Genomic DNA, 26,417 nt, shown 5'->3' on the forward strand with positions numbered 1-26,417 from the left:
TTGGTCGAGCTAGGGAATCGTGGTGCACTAAAAAAGTTGATTCGTTGGTTAAAAAGAAAAAGGAGGCTTATGTTCGGATGAGACTTGAGGGCTCAGGTAGTGCACTAGAAAGCTTTAGATTGGCTAGGAGGGAGTTGAAGAGTGAGTTAAGAAGGGCTAAAAGAGGACATGAGAAGACTTTGGCTGATAGGATTAAGGAGAATCCTAAGGCGTTCTATAGATATGTTAAGAACAGAAGGTTGGTTAGGGCAAGATTAGGGCCAGTTACAGACAGCAGAGGGAAGTTGTGTGTGGAACCGGAAGAGATTGGAGAGGCATTGAACCAATATTTCTCTTCGGTGTTCACGCAGGGGGACATAAATGTAGCTGAGGAGAACACTGGGTTACAGGGGTGTAAACTAGACAGTATTGCAGTTGATAGGGGGGATGTGCTGGATATTCTTGAGGGTTTGAAAATAGATAAGTCCCCTGGGCTGGACGGGATTTACCCTAGGATTCTCTGGGAGGCAAGAGAGGCGATTGCAGAGCCTCTGGCTCTGATCTTCAGGTCGTCGTTGGTCTCAGGTATAGTGCCGGAAGATTGGAGGATAGCGAATGTTGTCCCATTGTTTAAGAAGGGGAACAGAGACTTCCCCAGGAATTATAGACCGGTGAGTCTTACTTCTGTTGTGGGCAAGGTTTTAGAAAAAATTATTAGGGATAGGATTTATAGTTATTTGAAGAGTAATGAATTGATTGGAGATAGTCAGCATGGTTTTGTAGCGGGTAGGTCGTGCCTTACTAACCTTATTGAGTTTTTTGAGAAAGTGACCAAAGAGGTGGATGTGGGTAAGGCAGTTGACGTGGTATATATGGATTTTAGTAAGGCGTTTGATAAGGTTAACCATGAAAGGCTTCTGCAGAAAATGCAGATGTATGGGATTGGGGGTAATCTAGGTAATTGGATCAGGAATTGGCTAGCAGGTAGGAGACAGAGGGTGGTGGTTGATGGTAAGTATTCGTCATGGAGTTCAGTTACGAGTGGTGTGCCTCAGGGATCTGTTTTGGGGCCACTGCTGTTTGTAATTTTTATTAATGATCTGGATGAGGGTATAGTTGGGTGGATTAGTAAATTTGCTGATGACACCAAAGTCGGAGGTGCGGTAGATAGTGAGGAAGGGTGTCACAGTTTGCAGGGAGACTTGGACAGGTTGCAGAGCTGGGCCGAGAGGTGGCTGATGGAGTTTAATACGGAGAAGTGTGAGGTAATTCACTTTGGCAGGAATAACAGATGTGTCGAGTATAGGGCTAATGGGAGGACTCTGAATAGTGTGGATGAACAGAGGGATCTAGGTGTATGTATACATAGATCCCTGAAAGTTGGGAATCAAGTAGATAAGGTTGTTAAGAAGGCATATGGTGTCTTGGCGTTTATTGGTAGGGGGATTGAATTTAGGAGTCGCAGCGTCATGTTGCAACTGTACACAACTCTGGTGCGGCCGCACTTGGAGTATTGTGTGCAGTTCTGGTCCCCACATTATAGGAAGGATGTGGAGGCTTTGGAGAGGGTGCGGAGGGGGTTTACCAGGATGTTGCCTGGTATGGAGGGGAGGTCCTATGAGGAGAGACTGAGGGATTTGGGGTTGTTTTCGTTAGAAAGAAGGCGGCTAAGAGGGGATCTTATTGAAACAGATAAGATGATTAGAGGTTTAGATAGGGTGGACAATGATAGCCTTTTTCCTCGGATGGAGAAAGCTAGCACGAGGGGGCATAGCTTTAAATTAAGGGGGGGTGGTTATAGGACGGATGTCAGGGGTAGGTTCTTTACCCAGAGGGTGGTGAGGGATTGGAATGCCCTGCCTGCTGCAGTTGTAAATGCGCCTAGTTTGGGGGCGTTTAAGAGAGTCGTGGATAGGTTTATGGATGGAAAGGGATTGGTTTAGGTTAGAGGGTCATTGTTTTTTAACTGGTTGGCGCAGCATCGTGGGCCGAAGGGCCTGTTCTGCGCTGTAATGTTCTATGTTCTATGTTTAAGCCAGAGAGTGGTTGTGGAGGATTGCTTCTCTGAGTGGCTGCCTGTGACTAGTGGTGTGCCGCAGGGTTCGGTGTTGGGTCCATTGTTGTTTGTCATCTATATCAAAGATCTGGATGATAATGTGGTAAACTGGATTAGCAAATTTGCTGATGATACAAAGATTGGAGGTGTAGTGGACAGTGAGGAAGGTTTTCAAAACTTGCAGAGGGATTTGGACCACTAGAAAACTGGGCTGAAAGATGGCAGATGGAATTTAATGCAGACAAATATGAGGTATTGCACTTTGGAAGGACAAACCAAAGTAGAAGGTACAGAGTAAATGGTAGGACTCTGAAGAGTGCAGTTGAACAGAGGGATTTGGGAATACAGAAACAGAATTCCCTAAGAGTGATGTCACAGGTGGATAGGGTCATAAAGAGTGCTTTTGGTACATTGGCCTTTATAAATTGGAGTATCGAGTACAAAAGTTGGAGTGTTATGGTAAGGTTATATGAGGTGTTGGTGAGGCCGAATTTAGAGTATTGTGTACAATTTTGTTGCATTGTTCGCTGGAGCGGGCGGAGTGAAGGAGCACTGAGTAAGGTAAGCAATTACCTTTTAAAACCTTTAAAATCACTTAAAATCATTTTCGCGGGCTTTTTCGTGTTTATTGCTTTAAGAGTACAAAGGGGGTGGCTCGCAGGGATTTGTGGGTAAGGAGTTTTTCAAACGGTGCTAGGTTTAAAAGGAGGCCTGCTGTAGACAGCGGGCAGCGGAGTGAGAGGGAAGCAGAGTGAGCTGTTAGGGCTTAGGATCAAAGGGCTTTGGAGAAAAGGGCCAGGTGAGTTTGACTCGAAAACGGTGTTCAGTATTACTAAAGGGGAATAATGGAGGGGCATGTGATGTGCTGTTTCTGTATGATGTGGGAGCTGGTGGACCCCAGGATCCTTCCATGTGACCATGTCTGCAGGAAATGCAGGTTGCTGGAGGAGCTGCAGCTCAAAGTAGATGAGCTGGCCTCTGAGCTACAGACACTGAGGCTCATCAGGGAGAGGGAGGGTGCCATTGATAATGGGGTGCAAGAGACATCCACCCCCCCCTGGACTGGCTCACCCTAAGGGTCAGGAACAGGAGGGGGCTGCTGAGAGGAGGAAGGAGGGTGGGGAGAGGAGGAAGGAGGGTGGGGACCGAATACCTCAGCCTCTCAATCTGCATAACAGGTTTGAGGTTTTTGCTTCCAGTGTGGACAAGAACGAGGGCTGTGACGTAGGTGAGCAAACTGCACACGGTACAGTGATGCAGACACAGAACATTGACAAAGAGAAAGTGAAAAGGAATGTAGTGGTAATTGGGGATAGTGTGGTTAAGGGTATTGACACTGTCCTTTGTCACAATGACAAAGAGCACAGAAGGGTGTGTTGTCTGCCTGGTGCTCGGGTCCAGGATGTCGCATCTGGGCTGCAGAGGAACCAGGAGTGGAAGGGTGAGAATCCGGTCGTTGTCGTGCATGTGGGTGCCAACGACGTAGGCAAAATGCGAACTGAGGATCTGGGGAGGGAGTATGAAAAGCTGGGAATGGAATTAAAAAGTAGAACCGACAAGGTGGTTATTTCTGCATTACTACCTGAACCGTGTGCAGACAGGCATAGGGTAGATAGGATTAAAGAGGTGAATGGGTGGCTCAGGGATTGGTGTGGGAGGAATGGGTTTGAATTTATGGGGCATTGGCAACAGTATTGGGGTAGGTGGGACCTGTTCAGGTGGGATGGTGTTGGTCTGAACTATGCTGGGACCAGAGTCCTGGCAAATCATGTAAATAGGACTGTAGACAGGGCTTTAAACTAATTTGGGGGTGGGGGGGGGTCAGTGGGGTAGGTGAAATTACAGGATCTAAAGTAAAGGAGAGGGTACAGGTACGGGAAGACGCCAAGGATGTCCCAATAATAAAGGGAGTAGGGTGCGTGAGTAAGGTTGGTAGCGTTCCTGCAAATAGGTACAGGTGAAGGCTGGGATGAAGGCACTTTATCTGGATGCACGAAGCATTCGGAATAAAGTGAATGAGCTGGTGGCGCAGATCAGCACAAATGGATATGATCTGGTGGCTATTACAGAGACATGGCTGCAAGGTGACAGGGACTGGGAGCTGAATGTCCAGGGGTATCAAGGGTTTAGGAAGGATAGGCGGGAGGAAAAAGAAGGGGGGGGTGTAGCTCTGATGATTAAGGATAGCATCACGGTGGTAGTAAGGGAAGATACAGGAGCCAAAGAGCAGAATGTGGAATTGTTGTGGGTGGAGATTAGGAACAGCAAAGGGAGGAAGACGCTGGTGGGTGTCGTCTATAGGCCCCCAAATAATGATCTGGAGGTGGGGCGGACTATTAACGCGCAAATAAATGCGGCGTGCAGGAATGGAACAGCGATAATTATGGGGGATTTCAATCTACATATTGATTGGTCGACCCATGTTGGACACGCTGGGCTTGAGGAAGAGTTCTTAGAACAAAGAACATACCAGCACGGGAAACAGGCCCTTCGGCCCAACGAGCCCACGCCGCCGCATCTTCCCACACCTACCCTGCCCTGTGTGTATGTGAGTGGAACCCCTAATGTAGCCAGATTCAGGGGAGAATAGTGTCAATTTGGTACACCAGTCAGCCTAAGAGCACATCTTTGGGGTGTGGGAGGAAACCGGAGCGCCCGGAGGAAACCCACGCAACCACAGGGAGAATGCGCAAACTCCCACGGACACAGGCCCAAATCCATGTATCTGCACAGCTAGCAGTGATAGTCACCGAGCTGTTGCGGTGCCCGTCTGCTGGTCCAGGATTAAGCACACACAACGACACGAAGTACTAGGCCACTCCCGGAACCTCCAAGAGCAGCCCACGCACGACCCACCGTGTGCATGCCCCTCGTTTGACAACAAGGTGGACCGACCCTGTGGAATAAAAAGACAATACGTTAACATATAAAACTACGTTTCCGGTGTCGTCCCGAGGCTCTGACCCTATTTAATACCCTCTACTATAACCCTCCATTCTTCCTTCACTCATGTGTCTGTCTAAGTAAACCTTAAACAAGTCCAACGTGCCTGCCTCCACCACCTTACTTGGTAGCACGTTCCATACCCCTACCACCCTCTGCGTGAAAAACCTTCCTCTCGTATCCAAATTATACTTCTCCCCCCTCACCCTTAGATCATGACCTTTCGTAATTGTCCCCAATCTAGGGAAAAGCCTACCACTGTTTATCTATTCCCTTCAGTATTTTATATACCTCTATCATGTCACCCCTTAATCTCCGTCTTTCTAAGGAGAAGAGGCCCAGTTTCTCCAACCTTTCCTCGTAACTCAGTCCTTCCATGCCAGGCAACATCCTGGTAAACCTCCTCTGCACCCTCTCCGGGGTCTCCACGTCCTTCCGGTAGTAAGGTGACCAGAACTGGACTCAGTACTCCAAATGCGGTCTAACCAACGTTCTGTACAACTGAAGCATTAGACGGCAGCTCTTATACTCTATACCCCTTCCTATAAAGGCTAGCATTCCATAAGCTTTCTTCACAACCTTCTCTACCTGTGTCGACACCTTCAGAGAGTTGTGCACCTGCACTCCCAGGTCCCTCTGTATCTCTATACTCTTAATCGGTCTACCTTTTATCACATAACTCCTCCCTGCATAATTTCTTCCAAAATGCATCACCTCACATTTGTCAGGATTAAATTCCATCTGCCATCTATCTGCCCAATATACCAACCTATCTATATCCTGCTGTGTCACCTGACAGTCCTCTCAGTATCTGCCAATCCTACCATCTTGGTGTCATCCACAAATTTGCTGATCGCACCACGTACACCCTCTTCCAAGTCGTTTATATATACTACAAAGAGGAGAGGTCCCAGTACTGAGCTCTGCGGCACACCACTGGTGACTGGCCTCCAGCCAGAAAAGGTCCCCTCAACAACTACTCTCTGTCTCCTATTTCCCAGCCAGTTTTCGATCCGCCTAGCTGCCTGTCCTTGTATCCCATGTGCCTTAACCTTTTCTACCAGCCTACCGTGAGGGACTTTGTCAAACGTCTTACTGAAATCCATATAGATGACATCAACGGCTCGCCCATCGTCAACCGTTTTTGTCACCTCCTCAAAGAATTCCACCAGATTCGTAAGGCAAGACCTCCCCCAAACAAAGCCATGTTGCGTACCTCTAATCAGATTGCAACGCTCCAAATGCTCATACATCCTATCCCTAAGAATTTTTTCCAATAATTTTCCTACCTCCGATGTCAAACTCACTGGTCTAAAATTACCAGGGTTATCCCTACTACCCTTTTTAAACAGCGGTACCACATTAGCTACCCTCCAGTCTTCTGGGACCTCACCTGTGTCCAAAGAAGAGACAAAGATTTGCGTCAGAGGCCCAGCAATTTCATCTTTCACCTCCCTAAGCAGCCTGGGATAAATACCATCAGGCCCCGGAGCTTTATCCGTTTTTATGCTACCTAAAAACCTTAGCACTTCCTCCCTCGTAATGGATATTTCCTTCCACTGATCTACAGCTCCCTCCAAGACACTACACGACACCAATCCCCTCTCCTTCAGGATCTCACCCATTCCCTCAGTCTCGATACATAGCTCCCCTCCCTTATCCCTAAGAGGACCAATTTTCCCTCTAACCACTCTCTTGCTCCTAATATAAGAGTAAAATGCTTTTGGATTTTCCTTAATCCTATCAGCCAAAGCCATTTCATGCCCCCTTTCCGCCCTTCTAACTCCCCTTTTTAGCTCCCTCCTACTCTCTCTATATTCCTCCAGCGCACTCTCCGTTCCCAGTTGTTTCGACCTAACATATGCCTCCCTCTTCTTCCTGACCAAGTCTTCTATCTCCCCTGTAATCCACGGCTCTCTAATCCTGCCTTTCCCATCCTTCCTCTTTACCGGCACTTGCCTTTCCTGCAACATTTTCAGTTTGCCCTTAAAAACCTCCCACTTACCAACCGTGGACTTGCCAGCTAACAACCCCTCCCAATCAGTGTCCTTCAGCTCCCTCCTAATCCGACTATAGCTCGCCTTCCCCCAGTTCAGAACCCTCCCCTTCGGACGGCACTCATCCCTTTCCATTTTTATCCTAAAGTAGACGGACTTCTGGTCACTGTTAGCCACATGTTTGCCTACCTCAACCTCAACCACCTGCCCCGGCTCATTTCCCAGCACTAAATCCAGTATAGCCCCCTCCCTAGTCGGACTAGTTACATACTGCTCTAGGGACCCTTCCAACACACACTTTACAAACTCCTCTCCCTCCGTACCCCCAGCTCTAGGCACCTTCCAATCCACTCCAGGAAGATTAAAGTCACCCAGTACAACCACCTTATTCTTTCTGCACCTATCTAAAATGCCTCTGCAAATACCTTCCTCCACTGACCTCGGGCTGTTGGGTGGCCTATAGTATACCCCTAGCATCGTAATCTCTCCCTTTTTATTCCTCAACTCCACCCACAGCGACTCAATCCCTAACTCCTCCATATTGTCCTCCCTCTGCACTGCTGTGATGTGCTCCTTTACTAACAACGCCACCCCACCACCTCTCTTCAACCCTCCTCTGTCACACCTAAAACACTTACACCCAGGAACATTCAGCTGCCAATCCTGCCCTTCACGTAACCATGTCTCTGTTACTGCCACCACATCTAACTTCCTCACAAACATCAAGGCCCTAAGCTCATCTGTCTTACGTGTCACACTCCTCGCATTGAAACAGACGCAGTCCAACCCACCAGGGCCACTCGGAACTTCCTTCTCCCTGATAATTTTCCTTTCACCCAAACCTACCCTATCACCCAACTCCCTCCTGACCCAAGTGTCTAATGAGCTATCAGTCACATCCCCACCCCCCCTCCCTATTAGTTTAAACCCTGGCTAAACACTCCAGCTAACCTTCCTGCTAAGACATTTGTCCCTCTCCCATTCAAATGTTCCCCATCCCTCCGATACAGTTGCCCTTCTCTCACAAATACCTCCCAGTGGTCTACAAAAGTAAAGCCCTCTACCCTGCACCAATCCCTCAGCCATGCATTCAGCTGCATGATCTTGTTATTCCTAGCCCTGCCGGTACTAGGCAGCAGCCCAGAGAATGCCACCCTGGAGGTCCTGCTCTTCAGTTTGCACCCCAACTCCCTAAATTGCCTACGTACATCTGCCCTATTCCGCCTTCCTACGTCCCTCTCCCCTGCGTGTATTATTACCTCTGCCTGGGTCCCCTCCCCTTTCAAAATTCCCTCTACCCTTTCCGTTATGTCCTGTACCCCTGCTGCAGGGAGGCAGACCACCATCCTGGAGTCACGCATCTGCCCACAGAACCTCCTGTCGATTCCTTTGACCTTCCCATCCCCTACCACTATCACATTGCCAGCCCCCTTCTGTCCCTCTAAGTCATTCTGGCCCTCCTGTCTATCCTTTTGTGCCCCTGTCAGTGAACCTTGGGGAGCCACTGGGGAGGTCTGAGGACCAGGACTATCCTTCTTCTTCCTCTTCTTCCTCTTGACAGTTGTCCACCCATCCTGCTCCTCAGCCCCTGAGACCTCCTCTTGCTCATGGTTCCTAGCCATGAACTCTTCATTTTCCTTAACGCATCCTCCAAACGCACCTCTAGTTGCCCGACCCGGGCCCTTAACCGCTGCAACTCTAAACACTTAACACAGATGTGGACCCTTGGGAGACGTGATGCCTCCAAGAACTCCCACATGTGGCACCTAACACAGCTTATGTTCCTCCCCATAGCCCCTTGCCATGTCCCAACCTCCCTTGGGTTTGTATGTGTCGAAACACGACCCGGGAAAGATAGAAACTGCAACTCACCTTCTCTAAGCCTGCTCTTGCCTAAGCCCAGCAAGCCAAAGCCCTTATAACTCTCACTCAGCTCCCCACTCACTCCGCTGCCCGCTCCCGACGCTGCCCACTGTCTATCACTGCCTTCTTTTTATACCCCCGCTCCCCCTTCCCGACAATCCCCTTGCCTAACTTCCGGTACGGAAGTAAAATACACACACAGAAACCCCGCGAACTGGAAGTGCAGTCAGAAAGTGATTCCAAGTAAATTCAACACTCACCAAAGCCACCAGGTACACTGCTCCGGAGAACAATGTTCTTGGAATGCTGCTGGGATAGTTTCCTTGAACAGTGTGTGTTGGAGCCGACGAGGGAGCGAGCTATCTTGGATCTGGTGTTATGTAATGAGGCAGGTAGACCTTGTGGTGAAGGATCCTCTTGGGAAGAGTGATCATTGTATGGTGGAGTTTCTGATGCAGATGGAGGAGGAGAAAGTGGGTTCCCGGACCTGTGTCCTTTGTTTGAACAGAGGGGAGTACTATAGGATGAGAGAGGAATTGGCGAATGTTGATTGGAGGAGCACATTGGAGGGTAGGTCTGCTGAGGAACAGTGGAGGATCTTTAAGGAAATCTTTCTTGGTGCTCAGCAGAAATTTATTCCAATGGTTGAAAAGGATTGTAGGAGGAGAGATAATCAGCCGTGGATAACGAAGGAGGTAAAGGAGAGTATTAAATTAAAAGCTGATGCATTTAGAGTGGCTAAGAGTAGTGGGCAAGAAGAGGATTGGGAGAGGTTTAAATATCAACAAAAAATGACGAAGAAGTTGATAAAGAAAGGAAGGATAAACTATGAAGCTGGGCTAGCGCTAAATATAAAAAAGGATAGTAAGAGTTTTTATAAATATATAAAAAGGAAGGGGCTGGCTAGAGTGAATGTTGCACCCTTAGAGGATGAGAGGGGGGACTTAGTGGTGGGGGATGAGGAAATGGCTGAGGCCTTGAATAACTTTTTTGCTTCGGTCTTCACGGAGCAGGACGTGAATAGTTTCCCGGGTGTTAACGATGGAAAGATGGTAGGACTGGAGGGCCTGAATGACATTATTGTTACTAGAGAGGCAATGCTAGACAGACTAGAGGGACTGACTGTGGACAAGTCCCCAGGACCGGATGGAATGCATCCAAGGGTTCTGAAAGAAATGGCGGAGGTGATAGTGGATGCCTTGATGATTATTTTCCAAACCTCGCTGGATTCCGGGGAAGTGCCAGAAGATTGGAAAACGGCTAATGTTAAGCCGTTGTTTAGAAAGGGTAGCAGGCAAAAGGCAGGGAATTATAGGCCGGTTAGTTTAACGTCTGTTGTAGGTAAAATGCTTGAATCCTTCATCAAGGAGAAAATAGCGAGGCATCTTGAGGAGAATTGTTTGGTCGAGCAGACGCAGCACGGTTTTGTTAAGGGGAAATCGTGTCTGACAAATTTATTGGAATTCTATGAGGATGTGTCTAGTGCGATGGATAGAGGAGAACCAGTGGATGTGGTGTTTCTTGATTTTCAGAAGGCGTTTGATAAGGTGCCGCACAAGAGGTTGTTACAGAAGGTTAGGGGGCATGGAGTTGGGGGTAGGGTGTTAGCGTGGATAGGGGATTGGCTGTCAAATAGGAGGCAGAGAGTGGGTGTCAATGGGTGCTATTCGGATTGGCGGTTGGTGACTAGTGGAGTGCCCCAGGGATCGGTGATGGGGCCTCAGCTATTTACCATTTATATAGATGATCTGGAGGAGGGAACCGAGTGTAAGGTGTCAAAATTTGCTGATGACACCAAGATTGGTGGAACGGCAAATTGTGCGGAGGGTGTGGAATGTCTGCAGAGGGATCTAGATAGGCTGAGCGAATGGGTGAGGAACTGGCAAATGGAATTTAATGTTGGCAAGTGTGAAGTTGTCCACTTTGGTAGGAATAATGGTAGGAAGGACTATTACTTACGTGGCAAAAGGCTGCAGCATGCTACGGTGCAGAGGGACCTCGGGGTCCTTGTGCATGAGTCGCAAAAACCCAGCCTGCAAGTGCAGCAGGTGGTCAGGAAGGCGAATGGGATGCTGGCCTTCATAGCGAGGGGGATTGAATATAAAAGTAGGGAGGTCTTGCTGCAACTGTACAGGGCACTGATGAGGCCGCAGCTGGAGTACTGTGTGCAGTTTTGGTCGCCGCACTTGCGCAAGGATATTTTGGCCTTGGAGGGAGTGCAGAGGAGGTTCACTAGGCTGATATCGGAGTTGAAGGGGTTGAGCTATGAGGAGAGGCTGAATAAACTAGGCTTGTACTCGTTAGACTTTAGAAGAATGAGGGGAGATCTCATTGAGACGTATAAGATGATGAATGGGATGGATAGGATAGAGGTGGAGAGGCTCTTCCCGCTCAGAAAGGACAGTAGGACTAGAGGGCACAGCCTCAAGATAAGGGGGGGGTGCAGTTTAGAACGGAGTTGAGGAGGAACTTCTTCACTCAAAGGGTGGTGAATCTCTGGAATTCTCTGCCCGTTGAAGTGATGGAGGCTGCCTCGCTAGATATATTTAAGACGCGGGTAGATAGGTTTTTGGTAGGCAAGGGGATTAAGGGTTATGGGGAGAAGGCGGGAAAGTGGAACTGAGCCACTTCAGATCAGCCATGATCTTACTGAATGGCGGGGCAGGCTCGAAGGGCTAGATAGAACATAGAACACTACAGCACAAACAGGCCCTTCGGCCCGCGAGTTGCGCCGATCACATCAACACCTACCAATCTATAGACCTATCTATAACCCCCAATCCCATAAAACCCCATATACTCATCCAGAAGTCTTTTAAAAGACCCCAGCGAGTTCGCCTCCACCACTACTGACAGCAGCCGATTCCATTCACTCACCACCCTCTGAGTGAAAAACTTACCCCTAACATCACTTCTGTACTTTCCTCCCCGCACCTTAAATCTGTGTCCTCTCGTAGCGACCATTTCAACCCGGGGAAATAGCCTCTGAGAATCCACCCTATCTATTCCTCTCAACATTTTATAAACTTCTATCAGGTCGCCTCTCAACCTTCGCCTCTCCAGGGAAGAGACCCAGCTCCCTCAACCTAACTTCATAAGGCATGCCTCCCAGTCCAGGCAACATCCTTGTAAATCTCCTCTGTACCCTTTCAATAGCTTCTACGTCTTTCCTATAGTGAGGCGACCAGAACTGCGCACAGTACTCCAAATGAGGCCTGACAAGGGTCTTATAAAGTTGCAGCATTACCTCCCGACTCCTAAACTCAATCCCTCGATTAATGAAGGCCAGTACACCATACGCCTTCTTGACCACCTCTTCCACCTGCGAGGCCGATTTAAGAGTCCTGTGGACCCGGACCCCAAGATCCTTCTGCTCTTCAACACTACTAAGACTCCTGCCCTTGATGGTGTACTCGTTCATCCCGTTGGTTCTGCCAAAATGGACGACTACGCATTTATCCGCGTTGAAGTCCATCTGCCACTTCTCCGCCCAGTCCTGCATCCTATTTATGTCCTGCTGCAACTTTTGACATCCTTCCAGACCATCCACAACACCACCGACCTTCGTGTCATCAGCGAACTTACTTACCCATCCCTCCACTTCCTCATCTATGTCATGTATGAAAATGACAAACAGCTAGGGTCCTAGAACAGATCCCTGGGGCACTCCACTGGTGACTGACCTCCATTCAGAAAAAGACCCATCCACAACCACTCTCTGCCTTCTGCAGGCAAGCCAGTTCTGGATCCACAAGGCCAAAGGCCCTTGGATCCCATGCCCTCTCACCTTCTCAAGAAGTCTTGCATGGGGGACCTTATCAAACGCCTTGCTGAAGTCCATGTACACCACGTCCACGGCACTTCCTTCGTCAATGTGTTCAGTCACATTATCGAAGAACTCAACTAGGCTCGTAAGGCATGACCTGCCCTTGACAAATCCATGCTGACTATTCCTGATCATGTCAAACCTCTCCAAATGCTCATAAATCTTGTCCCTCAGAAGCCTCTCCATCAGCTTACCAACCGCTGAGGTCAGACTCACCGGTTAGTAATTTCCCGGGCTATCTCTGTTCCCTTTCTTGAAAATAGGGACTACATCCGCAATCCTCCAATCTTCCGGAACCTCTCCCGTCTCCATTGACGACGCAAAGATCATCGCCAAGGGCTCTGCAATCACTTCCCTCGCCTCCCACAGTATCCTGGGGTACATCCCATCTGGTCCCGGCGACTTATCTATCTTGATAGAATTCAAAAGTTCTAACACATCCTCCACCTTAATATCCACAAACTCAATCTTTTCCATCTGCTGCAAAATCCGTAGCAAAATCTCCCAGATCAGCTTCCACCGTGAATACTGAGGCAAAGCACTCATTAAGCACCTCTGCCATTTCTTCTGGTTCCACACACACCTTTCCCCCTTCACCTTTTATAGGTCCTATCCCTTCTCTTCTCATCCTTTTACCTTTCACATATTTATAGAAGGCCTTGGGATTCTCCTTAATCTTACCCGCCAAGGTCTTCTCATGACCCCTTCTGGCTCTCCTAATTTCCCTTTTAAGCTCCTTTCTACAGTCCTTATACTCCTCAAGATCCTTAACCTCTCCTAGTTCCCTGAACCTTTTGTACATCTTCCCTTTCCTCCTGACTAGGTTCAACACAGCCTTCGTGCACCACGGTTCCCGCGACCTACCAAAACCCCCTTGTCTCATCGGAACGTTGTCATGCATAGCTCCAGACAAACATTCCTTGAATATCCTCCACCTTCCTTCGGTACTTTTCCCTAAGAACGCCTCCTTCCAGTTTATTTGTCCAAGTAACTTCCTGACTTCTTCGCATCTCCCCTTACTCCAGACAAACACCTTCCTAGCCTGCCTGATCCTATCTCGTTCCAATGCAATTGTGAAGGAGATAGAATTATGGTCACCATTCCCAAGATGCTCTCCTACCGAGAGATCCATCACCTGCCCTGGTTCATTCGCCAGTACCAGGTCAAGTACAGCCTCTCCCCTCGTAGGCTTATCCACATACTGTGTCAGGAAACCTTCCTGAACACACCTAACAAACTCCTCCCCATCCAAACCCCTTACCCTAGGGATATTCCAGTCGATGTTTGGGAAATTGAAGTCTCCCATCACGACAACTCTGTTATTAATACATCTCTCCAGAATCTGTTTCCCTATCTGCACTTCAACTTCCCTGTCACTATTGGGTGGCCTATAGAATACACCCAGCAAAGTTTTCGACCCTTTGCTGTTCGTAACTTCCACCCACAGAGACTCTGTAGATAGTCCCTCCCCAGCATCCTCTTTCTCTGCAGCCATGACACTGTCCCTGATCAACAGTGCCACTCCACCACCTCTTCTGCCATCCTCCCTGTCCTTCCTGAAGCCTACTCCTGAGCCTACTTCCTGAGGCCTACTCCTGCTCCTATTTCTTATGTTCTTAATTTTGGTCACCTAGTTACAGGAAGGATATAAATAAGTTGAAAGAGTGCAGAGAAGGTTCACGAGGATGTTGCTGGGACTTGAGAAGCTGAGTTACAGAGAGAGATTGAATAGGTTAGGATATTATTCCCTGGAGCGTAGAAGAATGAGGGGAGATTTGATAGAGGTGTATAAGATTTTGATGGGTATAGATAGAGTGAATGCAAGCAGGCTTTTTCCACTGAGGCTAGGGGAGAAAAAAACCAGAGGGCATGGGTTAGGGGTGAAAGGAGAAAAGTTTAAAGGGAATATTAGGGGGGCTTCTTCACACAGAGAGTGGTGGGTGTGTGGAATGAGCGGCAGAATAAAGTGGTAAATGCTGGGTCACTTTTAACATTTAAAAAAAACTTGGACGTGTACATGGATGAGAGGGGTGTGGAGGGATATGGTCCAAGTGCAGGTCAGTGGGACGAGGCAAAAAATGGTTCGGCACAGACAAGAAGGGCCAAAAGGCCTGTTTCTGAGCTGTACCTTTCTATGGTTCTATGATACTTAATAACTCAACTTCTGTCTCTGTGTTGAACATCTTAATTATATATAGCAAGTACACATCTAAATCGGTGTTAAAATTAGTAGAAGCTGCATAATCTACACACGCTCTATTTCCACTGTTTTTCCAATAAATTATATTTACTCACCTCACCACTGTATACCAGTGTTTGATATCTCCAAGAAGAACTTAGACAAACAGCCCTGAGCGTCACTAGTATCAGTTTGTCTGACTTTGGTGTGCCTACGGCTATAGAAGGTGCACATTTCCAAACATTTATTTTTAATTCCACAACTGCAAATGCAGTCTGCAACTCCCAAAACTTGTTCAAAAAAGGGCAAAGATGCAGTACAAGATTGTCATCCTATTTCTGAATCAAATGTAATTTCCATTTCAGCATTGAAAGACAGTAATTTATTGAGAACCACACCCCATTTTAACTGATACATAAAAGTGGAAATCTCACAGCATCTATGACTACAAACTTCATTTTGCTGGCAGACACTTACATTCCCTCCTGTTTGTTTTTTCATCATATTTTGAAGATGAATGGTTTCAGATTTCATTGAGCCTTTATTCAGTTCGTCTAACTGAATCAAGCTTGGAAAGTAGCAATAAAGACTGTGTTTGCATTGTATTATCTGAACAGTGATCTGAGCTCCGAGCAGCATGTTAGCACTGCTGCCTCACAGTGCCAGAGACACTGGTTCAATTCCCAGCTTGGGTCAATGTCTGTGTGGAGTTTGAACATTCTCTCTGTGTCTGTGTGGGTTTCCTCCAGGTGCTCTGGTTTCCTTCCACACTCCAAAGATGTGCAGGTTAGGCAGATTGACCGTGCTAAATTGACCCTTAGTGTCAGGGGGACTTGCTAGGGTAAATGCACAGGATTATGGGGATAGGGCCTGGGTGGGACTGTGGTCAGTGCAGACATGATGGACTGAATGGATTCTATGCACTGTAGGATTCTATGAATGTAGTTTTCATATTCAACGTTGTTGATGAATTTTGAATTGGACATGTAAACCTGATAGAGACATTAGGGCGGGTGTGATGAGGGGAGGGGAGGGATCACAATGAGGACATTGAGAGACTTCTGTGTCATGGGTGTGTGTCCATCAGCTGATGCTAATACTTGCATGTGCCTACTTTCCACCCCCACCACAGCCTCCTTTACCACCTCTTTTCTGCTGAGCGGTGATGGTGAGATCCTAAATGAATATTTCTCATCAGTACTTACTGCTGAGAAAAGCATGGATGTTAGGGAACTTGGGGAAATAAACACTCTTGAGGAGTGTTACCAGGAAGGAGGTGCTGTAAGTCTTAAAGGTAGATAAATCCCCGGGACCTGATGAAGTGTATCCCAGGACATTGTGGGAGGCTAGGGAGGAAATTGCAGGTCCCCTAGCTGAGATATTTGAATCATCGATAGACACAGGTGAGGTGCTTGAAGATTGCAGAGTGGCAAATGTTGTGCCTTTGTTTAAAAAGGGCTGCAGGGAAAAGCCTGGGACCTACAGGCCAATGAGCCTCACATCTATGGTGGGTAAATTGTTGGAAGGTATTTTGAGAGACAGGATCTACAGGCATTTAAAGATGCAAGGATTGATTAGGGACAGTCAGCATGGCTCTGTGAGTGGAAAATCATGTCTCACAAATTTGATTGAGTTTTTTGAGGGGGTGACCAAGAAAGTAGATGAGGGCAGTGCAGTTGATGTTGTCTACATGGACTTTAGCAAGGCCTTTGACAAGGTACCGCATGGTAGGTTGTTGCGTAAAGTTAAATCTCAATGGATCCAGGGTGAGGCATCTAAATGGTTACAGAGTTGGCTTCTTGACAGAAGCCAGAGGGTGGTTGTAGGAGGTTGTTTTTCAAACTGGAGGCCTGTGACCTGCCGTGTGCCTCAGGGATCAGTGCTGGGTCCACTGTTATTTGTCATTTATATTAATGATGTGAATGAGAATACAGGATGCATGGTTAGTAAGTTTGCAGATGACATGAAGATTAGAAGCATAATGGACAGTGAAGAAAGTTATTTCCGATTGCAGCAGAATCTTGATCAATTGAGCCAGTGGGCTGACAAATGGCAGGTGGAGTTTAATTTAGACAAACGCGAGGTGATGCATTTTGGTAGATTGAACCAGGGCAGGATTTACTCAGTTAATGGTATGGGGTCAGGGAGAGTTACAGAACAAAAAGATCTAGGGGTACATGTTCATAGCTTCTTGAAAGTGGAGTCACAGTGGACAGAGTGATTATGGCATTTGGCATGCGTGGTTTCATTGGTCAGAACATTGACTACAGGAGTTGGGATGTCTTGTTGAAGTTGTACAGGACATTGGTAAGATCACACTTGTGCAGTTCTGGTCACCCTATTATAGAAAATATATTATTAAACTAGAAAGAGTGCAAGAAGATTTACTAGGATGCTACCTGGACTTGATGGATTGAGTTATAAGGAGAGGCTGGATAGACTGGGACTTTTTTCTCAGGAGCGTAGGACGCTGAGGGGTGATTTTATAGAGGTTTATAAAATAATGATGGACACAGATCAGCCAGATCCGTCAATATCTTTTGCCAAAGGTAAGGAAGTTTAAAACTAGAGGGCATAGGTTTAAGGTGAGAGGGGAGAGATACAAAAGTATCCAGATGGACAATTTTTTAACAGGGTGATGAGTGTCTGGAACAAGCTGCCAGAGGTAGGAGTAGAGGCGGGTACAATTTTGTCTTTTAAAACGCATTTAGATAGTTACATGGGTACGATGGGTATAGAGAGATATGGGCCAAATGCAGGCAATTGGGATTAGCTTAGGGGTTTTAAAAAAGGGCGGCATGGACAAGTTGGGCTGAAGATCGTGTTTTCATGCTGTAAACCTGAGTTTGTAACACTAGGTTAAAGTCCAACAAGTTTGTTTAGTAGCAGGAGCTTTCAGAGCGCTGCTCCTTCATCGGCTAAGGAGCAATGCTCTGAAAGCTCGTGCTACCAAATAAACCTGCTGGAATTTAACCTGGTGTTGTGAGACTTCTTACTGTGCCCACCCCAGTCCAATGCCGGCATCTCCACATCACCCATGACATAAGCAGTGGGAGAAACCACACATGCGCCAGCTGACACAGTCCATGAACAACTGGTCCTGATGTCTGACCAGTTGTTGACAGATATTACGTTGTATCAGTTTTGCAGGGCCTGGTTGCAGATTTATCTGCTGAAGTTGTTAACTCATTCTGTTTTATTTTTCATGCTATTCCAGTTGAAAATGGCGAGCACTGTGACTTCTCCCTGTTACGTAACATGTTGATCAGGTAAACCTTTCAGTGTTAAATAATGAACATTGCTGTTGATATATGACTGTTTAATCACAGTCCTTGTGGTGAGTTTTATAAGACTCACTGTCCTTTTAAGAGAAAATGGCTTCCTCATCTCTGTCCTAAATGGGCAATCCCTTAATTTTAAACAATGACCCCAAGTTCTAGATTCTCCCACATGAGAAAATATCCTCTTCACATCCAACCTGTCAAGGCCGTTCAGGATCTTATATTTTTCAATCAAGTTACTCTTCTAAACTCCAGTGGCTACAAGCCCAGTCTGTCTAGCCTTTCCTCATAAGAGAACCCATCCATTCATGTTATTAATCTAGTAAATCTTCTCTGAACTGCTAATGCATTTACATCTTTCCTTAAATAAGGATACCACTACGTTTGATTTGATTTGATTTATTATTGTCACATGTATTAACATACAGTGAAAAGTATTGTTTCATGCGCACTATACAGACAAAATATACCGTTCATAGAAAAGGAAATGAGAGAGTGCAGAATGTAGTGTTACAGTCATAGCTAGGGTGGAGAGAAAGAGCAACTTAATGCAAAGTGAGTCCATTCAAAAATCCGACAGCAGGAGGAGAAAAACTATTCTTGAGTCGGTTGGTACATGACCTCAAACTTCTGTATCTTTTTCCTGAAGGACGAAGATGGAAGAGAGAATATCTGGTGTGCGTGGGGTCCTTAATTATGCTGGCTGCTTTGCCAAGACAGCGGGATGTATAGACAGAGTCAATGGATGGGAGGCTGGTTTGCGTGATGGATTGGGCTACATTCATGACCTTTTGTAGTTCCTTGCAGTCTTGGGCAGAGCAGAAACCATACCGAGCTGTGATACAACCAGAAAGAATGCTTTCTGTACAAGTTGATGAGAATCATAGCTGACATGCCAAATTTCCTTCGTCTTCTGAGAAAGTAGAGGCATTGGTGGGCTTTCTTAACTATAGTGTCGGCATGGGGAGAACCACAACAGGTTATTGGTGTTCTGGAAACCTAAAATCTTGAAGCTGTTGGACCCTTTCTACTTCATCCCCATTGACGTAGACTGGGCATGTTCTCCTTTACACTTCCTGAAATCGATGACAATCTCCTTCATTTTGTTGACATTTAGGGAGAGATTATTGTCGCCGCACCAGTTCACCAGATTCTCTATCTCATTCCTGTACTCAGTCTTGTCATTGTTTGAGATCCAACCCACTATGGTGGTGTCATCAGCTAATTTGAATATCGAATTGGAGAGGAATTTGGCCGCACAGTCATAGGTGTACAAGGAGTATAGTAGAGGGCTGAGAATACAGCCCTGTGGGGATGATTTGAGGATGATTGTATTTATCCTGGTATTGCTGCCTATCCTTTGTGATCTGTGAATTAGGACATTCCGGATCCAGTTGCAGGGGAAGGTGCTGAATCCCAGGCCACGGAGTTTGAAGATAAGTTTTGTGGGAAAAATAATGTTGAAGGCTAAGCTGTAGTCAATAAATAGGAGTCTGACATAGGTTTCCTTGTTATCTAAGTATTCCAGGGTTGAGTGCAGGGCCAGAGAGATGACGTCTGCTGTGGACCTGTTGTGGCGGTAGACAAACTGTGGTGGATTCATGTAATCTGGGAGGCTGGAATTGATTTGTGCCATGACTAATCTTTCAAAGCACTTCATAATGATGTCAGAGCCACTGGCCGCTAGTCATTAAGACATGCTGCTTGGTTTTTCTTAGGTATCGGGATGATGGTTGTCTTCTTGAAGCAGATAGCGACCTAGATTGTTGTAAAGAGAGGCTGAAGATGTCTGTGAACACTAATACAGTACACAAATATGGTCTCACCAATGTCCTATAGAACTGAAGCATAATAAACAAAGAAACAAAGAACAAAATCTCTACTCTTGTATTAAATCTCCCTTGCAATAAACAATTTAATTGAATTAACTTTCCAAGTTACTTGCTGTACCTGCAATTTAACCTTTTGCAATTCATGCACAAAGACACTCAGATCCCTTTGCATCTCAGAGCTCAGTAATCTTTTACCATTTAAATATGCTTTTTTTATTTGCCCTGCCAAAATGGACACCCTGGCCTTTTCTCACATTATACTCCATTTGTCAGACTTTTGCCCACTTTACTTGACCTATTTATATCTTTTGTTACATCCTTTTGTCCTCTTCAGAACTTTCCTGCTTATCTTTCTGTCATCAGAAATTTTAATAGCTAGACCATCTGTCCCTCATACAAATCATTTATATAAATCATAAAGAGTTGAGGTCTCAGCACTGATTCCTGTGTTAGCAAAGAGTTGGCATAAATGGGTCTTTTTCTGATTGGCAGTCAGTGACTAGTGGAGTTCTGCAGGGATCTGCTCTAGGACCCCAAATGTTCACATTATATATTAATGATTTGGAAGAGAAAACAATGTAATATCTCCAAATTTGCAGATGATACAAAGTTGGGTGGGAGGTGAGTTGTAAGGAAGATGCAGAGATGCGTCAGCATGATGTGGATAGGTTGAGTGTGTGGGCATATGCGTGGCTGATCCAAAATAATATGGATAAATGTAAGGTTATCCACTTTGGTAGCAATAATAAGGAGACAGATTATTATTTGAATGGATGTAAATTGGGATAGGTGGATGCTCAGCAAGACTTTGGTCTCTTCAGGCATCAGTCACTGAAATTAAGCGTACAGGTACAACAGGCAGTGAAGAAGGCAAATGATATGTTGGCCTTCATAGCGAAAACATTTGAGTATGGGGTAAGGATATTTTGTTGCAATTATATGGGATGTTGGTGAGGCCACACCTGGCGTATTGTGTACAGTTTTGGTGTCCTTATCTGAGGAAGAATGTTTTTGCAATAGAGGGAGTACAATGAAGTTTTACCAGGCTGATTCTTGGGATGCCCGGTCTGTCATATGAGAAGAGCCTAAGTCGGTTAGGATTATGTTCGCTGGAGTTTAGAAGAGTGAGAGGAGATCTCCTGGAAACCTATAAAATTCGAATGGGTTAGACCTGTAGATTCAGAAAGTATGTTCCCAATTGTGGGGGGATTCAGAATTAGAGCTCATAGTTTGAGGATAAGAAGTAAACCTTTTAGAACTGAGATGAAGTGAAATTTCTTCACCCAGAGGGTGGTGAATGTGTGGAATTCATTATGATATGGATATGCCAGCGTTGGACTGAGGTAAACACAATAAGAAGTTTCACAACACCAGGTTAAAGTCCAACAGGTTTATTTGGTAGCACAAACCAGTAGCTTTCGGAGCGCTGCTCCATCATCAGGTAAATGGGAGTTCTGTTCACAAACAGGGCATATAAGGACACAAACTCAATTTACAAAATAATGGTTGGAATGCAAGCCTTTACAGGTAATCAAGTCTTAAAGGTACAAACAATGTGAGTGAAGAGAGGGCCAAGCACAGGTTAAAGAGATGTGTATTGTCTCCAGCCAGGACAGTTAGTGAGATTTTGTAAGCCCGGGCAAGTTATGGGGGTTACAGATAGTGTGACACGAACCCAAGATTCCGGTTGAGGCCGTTCTCATGTGTGCAGAACTTGGCTATCGGTCTCTGCTGAGCGACTCTGCGTTGTCGTGTGTCGTGAAGGCTGCCTTGGAGAACGCTTATCCAAAGATCAGAGGCCAAATGCCTGGCACCACTAAAGTGTTCCCCAACAGGAAGAGAACACTCTTGCCTGCTGATGGTTGAGCGGTGTTCATCCATCCGTTGTCGTAGCGTCTGCATGGTCTCCCCAGTGTACCATGCCTCGGGACATCCTTTCCTGCAGCGTATCAGGTAGACGGCCAACATTGACAATGGGCAATTCCGATCCCCAATAGTTTCGGGCATGCTAAGCCCCGCCCACAGCGCGCATGCAACTTGTAATTTTTTTCAGGCTGTGTGCATATGGGGGCGCCCGAAAGCAGATTTCAAAGTTGGATCTGCATTACGCCCGGATTCAGCACTGAGAATGAAAATGGTAAAATCAGGCCCTGTATTTCAAGTACGACCTAACTAAGGTTTGAGAAAACTGCAACATGACTTGCTAATTTTTAAACTCAGTGCCCCGACCGATGAAGGCAAGCATGCTGTATGCCTTCTTGCCTACCTTCTCCACCTGCATTGCCACTTTGTGACCTGTGTACATATACATCCAGATCCCTCTGCCTATCAGTTCTCTAAAGGGGTCTGTCATTTATTGTATATTTCGTATCTGTATTTGATTTCCAAAATGCATTATCTCACATTTGTCCAGATAAACTCTATCTGCCATCTCTCTGCCCAAATCTCCAACCAATCTATGTCCTGTTATATCCTCTGATGGTCCTCCAACCTTTGTCATCCACAAACTTACTAATCAAACCAGTTACATTTTCCTCCAATTCATAGATATACCAAACAGCAAAAGTCCCAGCACTGATCCCCGGGGAACACCACTTGTCACAGCCCTCCATTCAGAAACACACCCTTCCACTGCCACCCTCTGTCTTCTATGACCGATATGATGTGGAGATGCTGGCATTGGACTGGGATAAGTACAATAAGAAGTCTCACTATACCAGGTTAAAGTCTAACAGGTTTATTTGGTAGCAAATGCCACTAGCTTTCAGAGCGCTGCTCCTTTGTCAGGTGAGTGGAAGTTCTATTCACAAACAGGGCATATGAAGACACAAACTCAATGTATAGAATAATGATTGGAATGCAAGTCTTTACAGCTAACCAAGTTTTAAAGGTACAGACAGTGTGAGCGGAGGGAGCATTAAGCACAGGTTGAAGAGATGTGTATCATAGAACCGTAGAAAATTACAGCTCAGAAACAGGCCTTTTGGCCCTTCTTGTCTGTGCCGAACCATTTTTTGCCTAGTCCCACTGACCTGCGCTTGGACCATATCCCTCCACACCCCTCTCATCCATGAACCCATCCAAGTTTTTCTTAAATGTTAGAAGTGACCCCGCATTTACCACTTTATCCAGCAGCTCATTCCACACACCCACCACTCTCTGCGTGAAGAAGCTGCCCCTAATATTCACTTTAAACTTTTCTCTTTTCACCCTAAACCCATGCCCTCTGGTTTTTCCCCCCCTAGCCTCAGTGGAAAAAGCCTGCTTGCATTCACTCTATCTATACCCACCAAAATCTTATACACCTCTATCAAATCTCTCTTCATTCTTCTACGCTCCAGGGAATAAAGTCCGAACCTATTCAATCTCTCTCTGTAACTCAGCTTCTCAAGTCCCGGCAACATCCTCGTGAACCTTCTCTGCACTCTTTCAACCTTATTTACATCCTGTAACTAGGTGACCAAAACTGTACACAATACTCTAAATTCAGCCTCACCAATGCCTCATATAACCTTACCATAACACTCCAACATTTATACTCGATACTCCTGTTTATAAAGGCCAGTGTACTAAAAGCACTCTTTACGAACCTATCCACCTGGGACATCACTTTTAGAGAATTCTGTACCTCTGTTTCCAGATCCCTGTGTTCAACTGCACTCTTCAGAGTCCTACCATTTACCCTGCTCATTCTACTTTGGTTTGTCCTTCCAAAGTGCAATACCTCACATTTGTCTGCATTAAATTCCATTTGCCATTTTTCAGCCCAGTTTTCTAGTGGTCCAAATCCCTCTGTAAGTTTTGAAAACCTTCTTCACTGTCCACTACACCTCCAATCTTTGCATCATCAGCAAATTTGCTGATCCAGTTTACCACATTAACATCCAGATCATTGATATAGATGACAAACAACAATGGACCCAACACCGATCCCTGCGGCACACCACTAGTCACAGGTCGCCACTCAGAGAAGCAATCCTCCGCAACCACTCTCTGGGTTCTTCCATTATCGTCTCCAGACGGGCCATGTAGTGACATTTTGCAAGTCCAGGCAAGTCGTGGGGGTTATAGATAGTGTGACACGAATCCAAGATTGACGCCGGTTGACGCCGTCCTTATGTGTGCAGAACTTGGCTATCAGTCTCTGCTCAGTGACTCTGCACTGTTGTGTGTCATGAAGGCCATTTTGGGGAACGCTTACATTCACAGTCACGAGCATTTGGCCTCTGATCTTCAGGGAAGTGTTCTCCAAGGCGGCCTTCACGACATATGACTGCACAGAGCTGCTGAGCAGAGACTGATAGCTAAGTTCTGCACATGAGGATGGCCTCACCTGGGATCTTGGGTTCATGTCACCCTGTCTGTAACCCCCATGACTTGCCTGGGTTTGCAAAATCTCACCAACTGTCCTGTCTGAAGACAATACACATCTCTTGAACCTGTGCTTAACGCTCTCTCTAGTCACATTAACTGTACCTTTAAAACTTGATTAGCTGTAAAGACTTGCGTTCCATTCACTGTTCTGTTAATTGAATTTATGTCTTTATATGCCCTGTTTGTGAATAGAACTCCCACTCATCTGACGAAGGAGCAGTGCTCCGAAAGGCATTTGCTACCAAATAAACCTGTTGGACTTTAACCTGATGTTGTGAGACTTCTGACTGTGCTCTGTGACCGAGCCAGTTCTGTGTCCACCTTGCCAGCTCACCTCTGATCCCAAGCGACTTCACCTTCTGCACAAGTCTGCCATGAGGGACTTTGTCAAAGGCCTTATAGAAGCCCATGTAGACAACATCCACTGCCCTACCCTCATCTAGATCTTCGTCACCTCCTCAAAAAACTCGATCAAGTTAGTAAGGCACGACTTCCTCTTCACAAAACCATGTTGCTAATATGTCCATTTATTCCCAAGTGGGAATAAATCGTGTCTCGAAAAATCCTCTCTCATAATTTCCCTATCACTAAATCAGGCTCAGATGTGAGGATTAAGTTGATTGGCCATGCCAAATTGACCCTAGTGTCAGGAGGATTAGCAGGGTAAATACGTGGGGTTAAGGGAATAGGGCCAGGGTCGGATTGTGGTTGATGCAGAATTGATGGGCCAGATGGCGTCCTTCTATTTCTAATTTCTGTGTTTCTAATAGAGTAGTCATGATGGGGAGATGCTGGCATTGGATTGGGGTGAACATGGTAAGAAGTCTCACAATACCAGATTAAAGTTCAACAGGTTTATTTGGTAGCAAAAGGCTCTGGCTTTCGGAGTGGTGCTCCTTCAACCACCGGAGTCAGTGCAGCGCTGACTTACCTGACGAAGGAGCAGCGCTCTGAAAGCTAGTGGCTTTTGCTACCAAATAAACCTGTTGGAGTTTAACCTGGTGTTGTGAGATTTCTTACTCTAATAGGGTACCCAGCACAGATCCTTGTGATATGCCACTAGACACTGGCTTCCTGTCACTAAAGCAGCCTTCCGTCATCATCCTCTGTCTCCTACAACTGAACCAATTTTGAATTAATTTGATCATATTACTCTTTTTGCCATGTGTATTTGCTTTCTTTAGAAGTCTCCCATTGGGACTTTGTCAAAGGCTTTGCTAAAATTCATAAAAACTACATAAACTTCACTATAAATAAGACCAGAAGATATAGGAGCAGAATTGGGCCATTTGGCCCATAGAGCCTGCTCTGCCATTCAATCATGGCTGATAGGTTTCTCAAACCCATTCTCCTGCCTTTTACTTGTAACTTTTGACCTCCTTACCAATCAATAACCTATTTAGAACATAGAACACTACAGCGCAGTACAGGCCCTTCGGCTCTCGATGTTGCGCCGACAAGTGGAAACAATCTAATGACCCTCTAACCTAAACTATTCCAGTGTTATCCATATGCCTATCCACTGAACATTTGAACGCCCTTAAAGTTGGCGAGTCCACAACTGCTGCAGGCAGGGCATTCCACGCCCTTACTACCCTCTGAGTAAAGAACCTACCTCTGACATCTGCCCTATAATTACCACCCCTTAATTTAAAGCTATGTCCCCTCGTGTTAGTCGTCACCATCCGAGGAAAAAGGCTCTCACTATCCACCCTACCTAACCCTCTGATCATCTTATATGCCTCAATTAGGTCACCTCTCAACCTTCTCTCTAATGAAAACAACCACAAATCCCTCAGCCTTTCCTCATAAGACCTTCCCACCATACCAGGCAACATCCTGGTAAACCTCCTCTGCACCCTTTCCAATGCCTCCACATCCTTCTTATAATGCGGCAACCAGAACTGTACGCAAGTTTTGTACAGTTGCAACATGACCTCACGGCTCCGAAATTCAATCCCTCTACCAATAAAAGCTAACACACCGTACACCTTCTTAACAACCTTATCAACCTGGGTGCCAACTTTCAGGGATCTGTGCACATGTACACCAAGATCTCTCCGCTCGTCGACACTACCAAGAGTCCT

The 26,417-nt window shown here is 46.2% G+C and overlaps 1 protein-coding gene across 1 annotated transcript in view; it reads left to right on the plus strand.

The window, feature by feature from the left end:
- Nucleotides 1-26,417, plus strand: part of LOC145342084 (septin-7-like) — a 164,917-nt gene that overhangs the window by 125,983 nt on the left and 12,517 nt on the right. The window contains exon 9 of the mRNA XM_080187292.1: nucleotides 18,061-18,112. Coding sequence (XP_080043418.1) covers nucleotides 18,061-18,112 — 52 coding nt within the window. The remainder of the gene's footprint in view (nucleotides 1-18,060; nucleotides 18,113-26,417) is intronic.

This window comes from Carcharhinus amblyrhynchos, chromosome 4 (assembly GCF_965287045.1).
Source record: "Carcharhinus amblyrhynchos chromosome 4, sCarAmb.v2.hapA, whole genome shotgun sequence".
Classification (NCBI taxonomy): domain Eukaryota; kingdom Metazoa; phylum Chordata; class Chondrichthyes; order Carcharhiniformes; family Carcharhinidae; genus Carcharhinus; species Carcharhinus amblyrhynchos.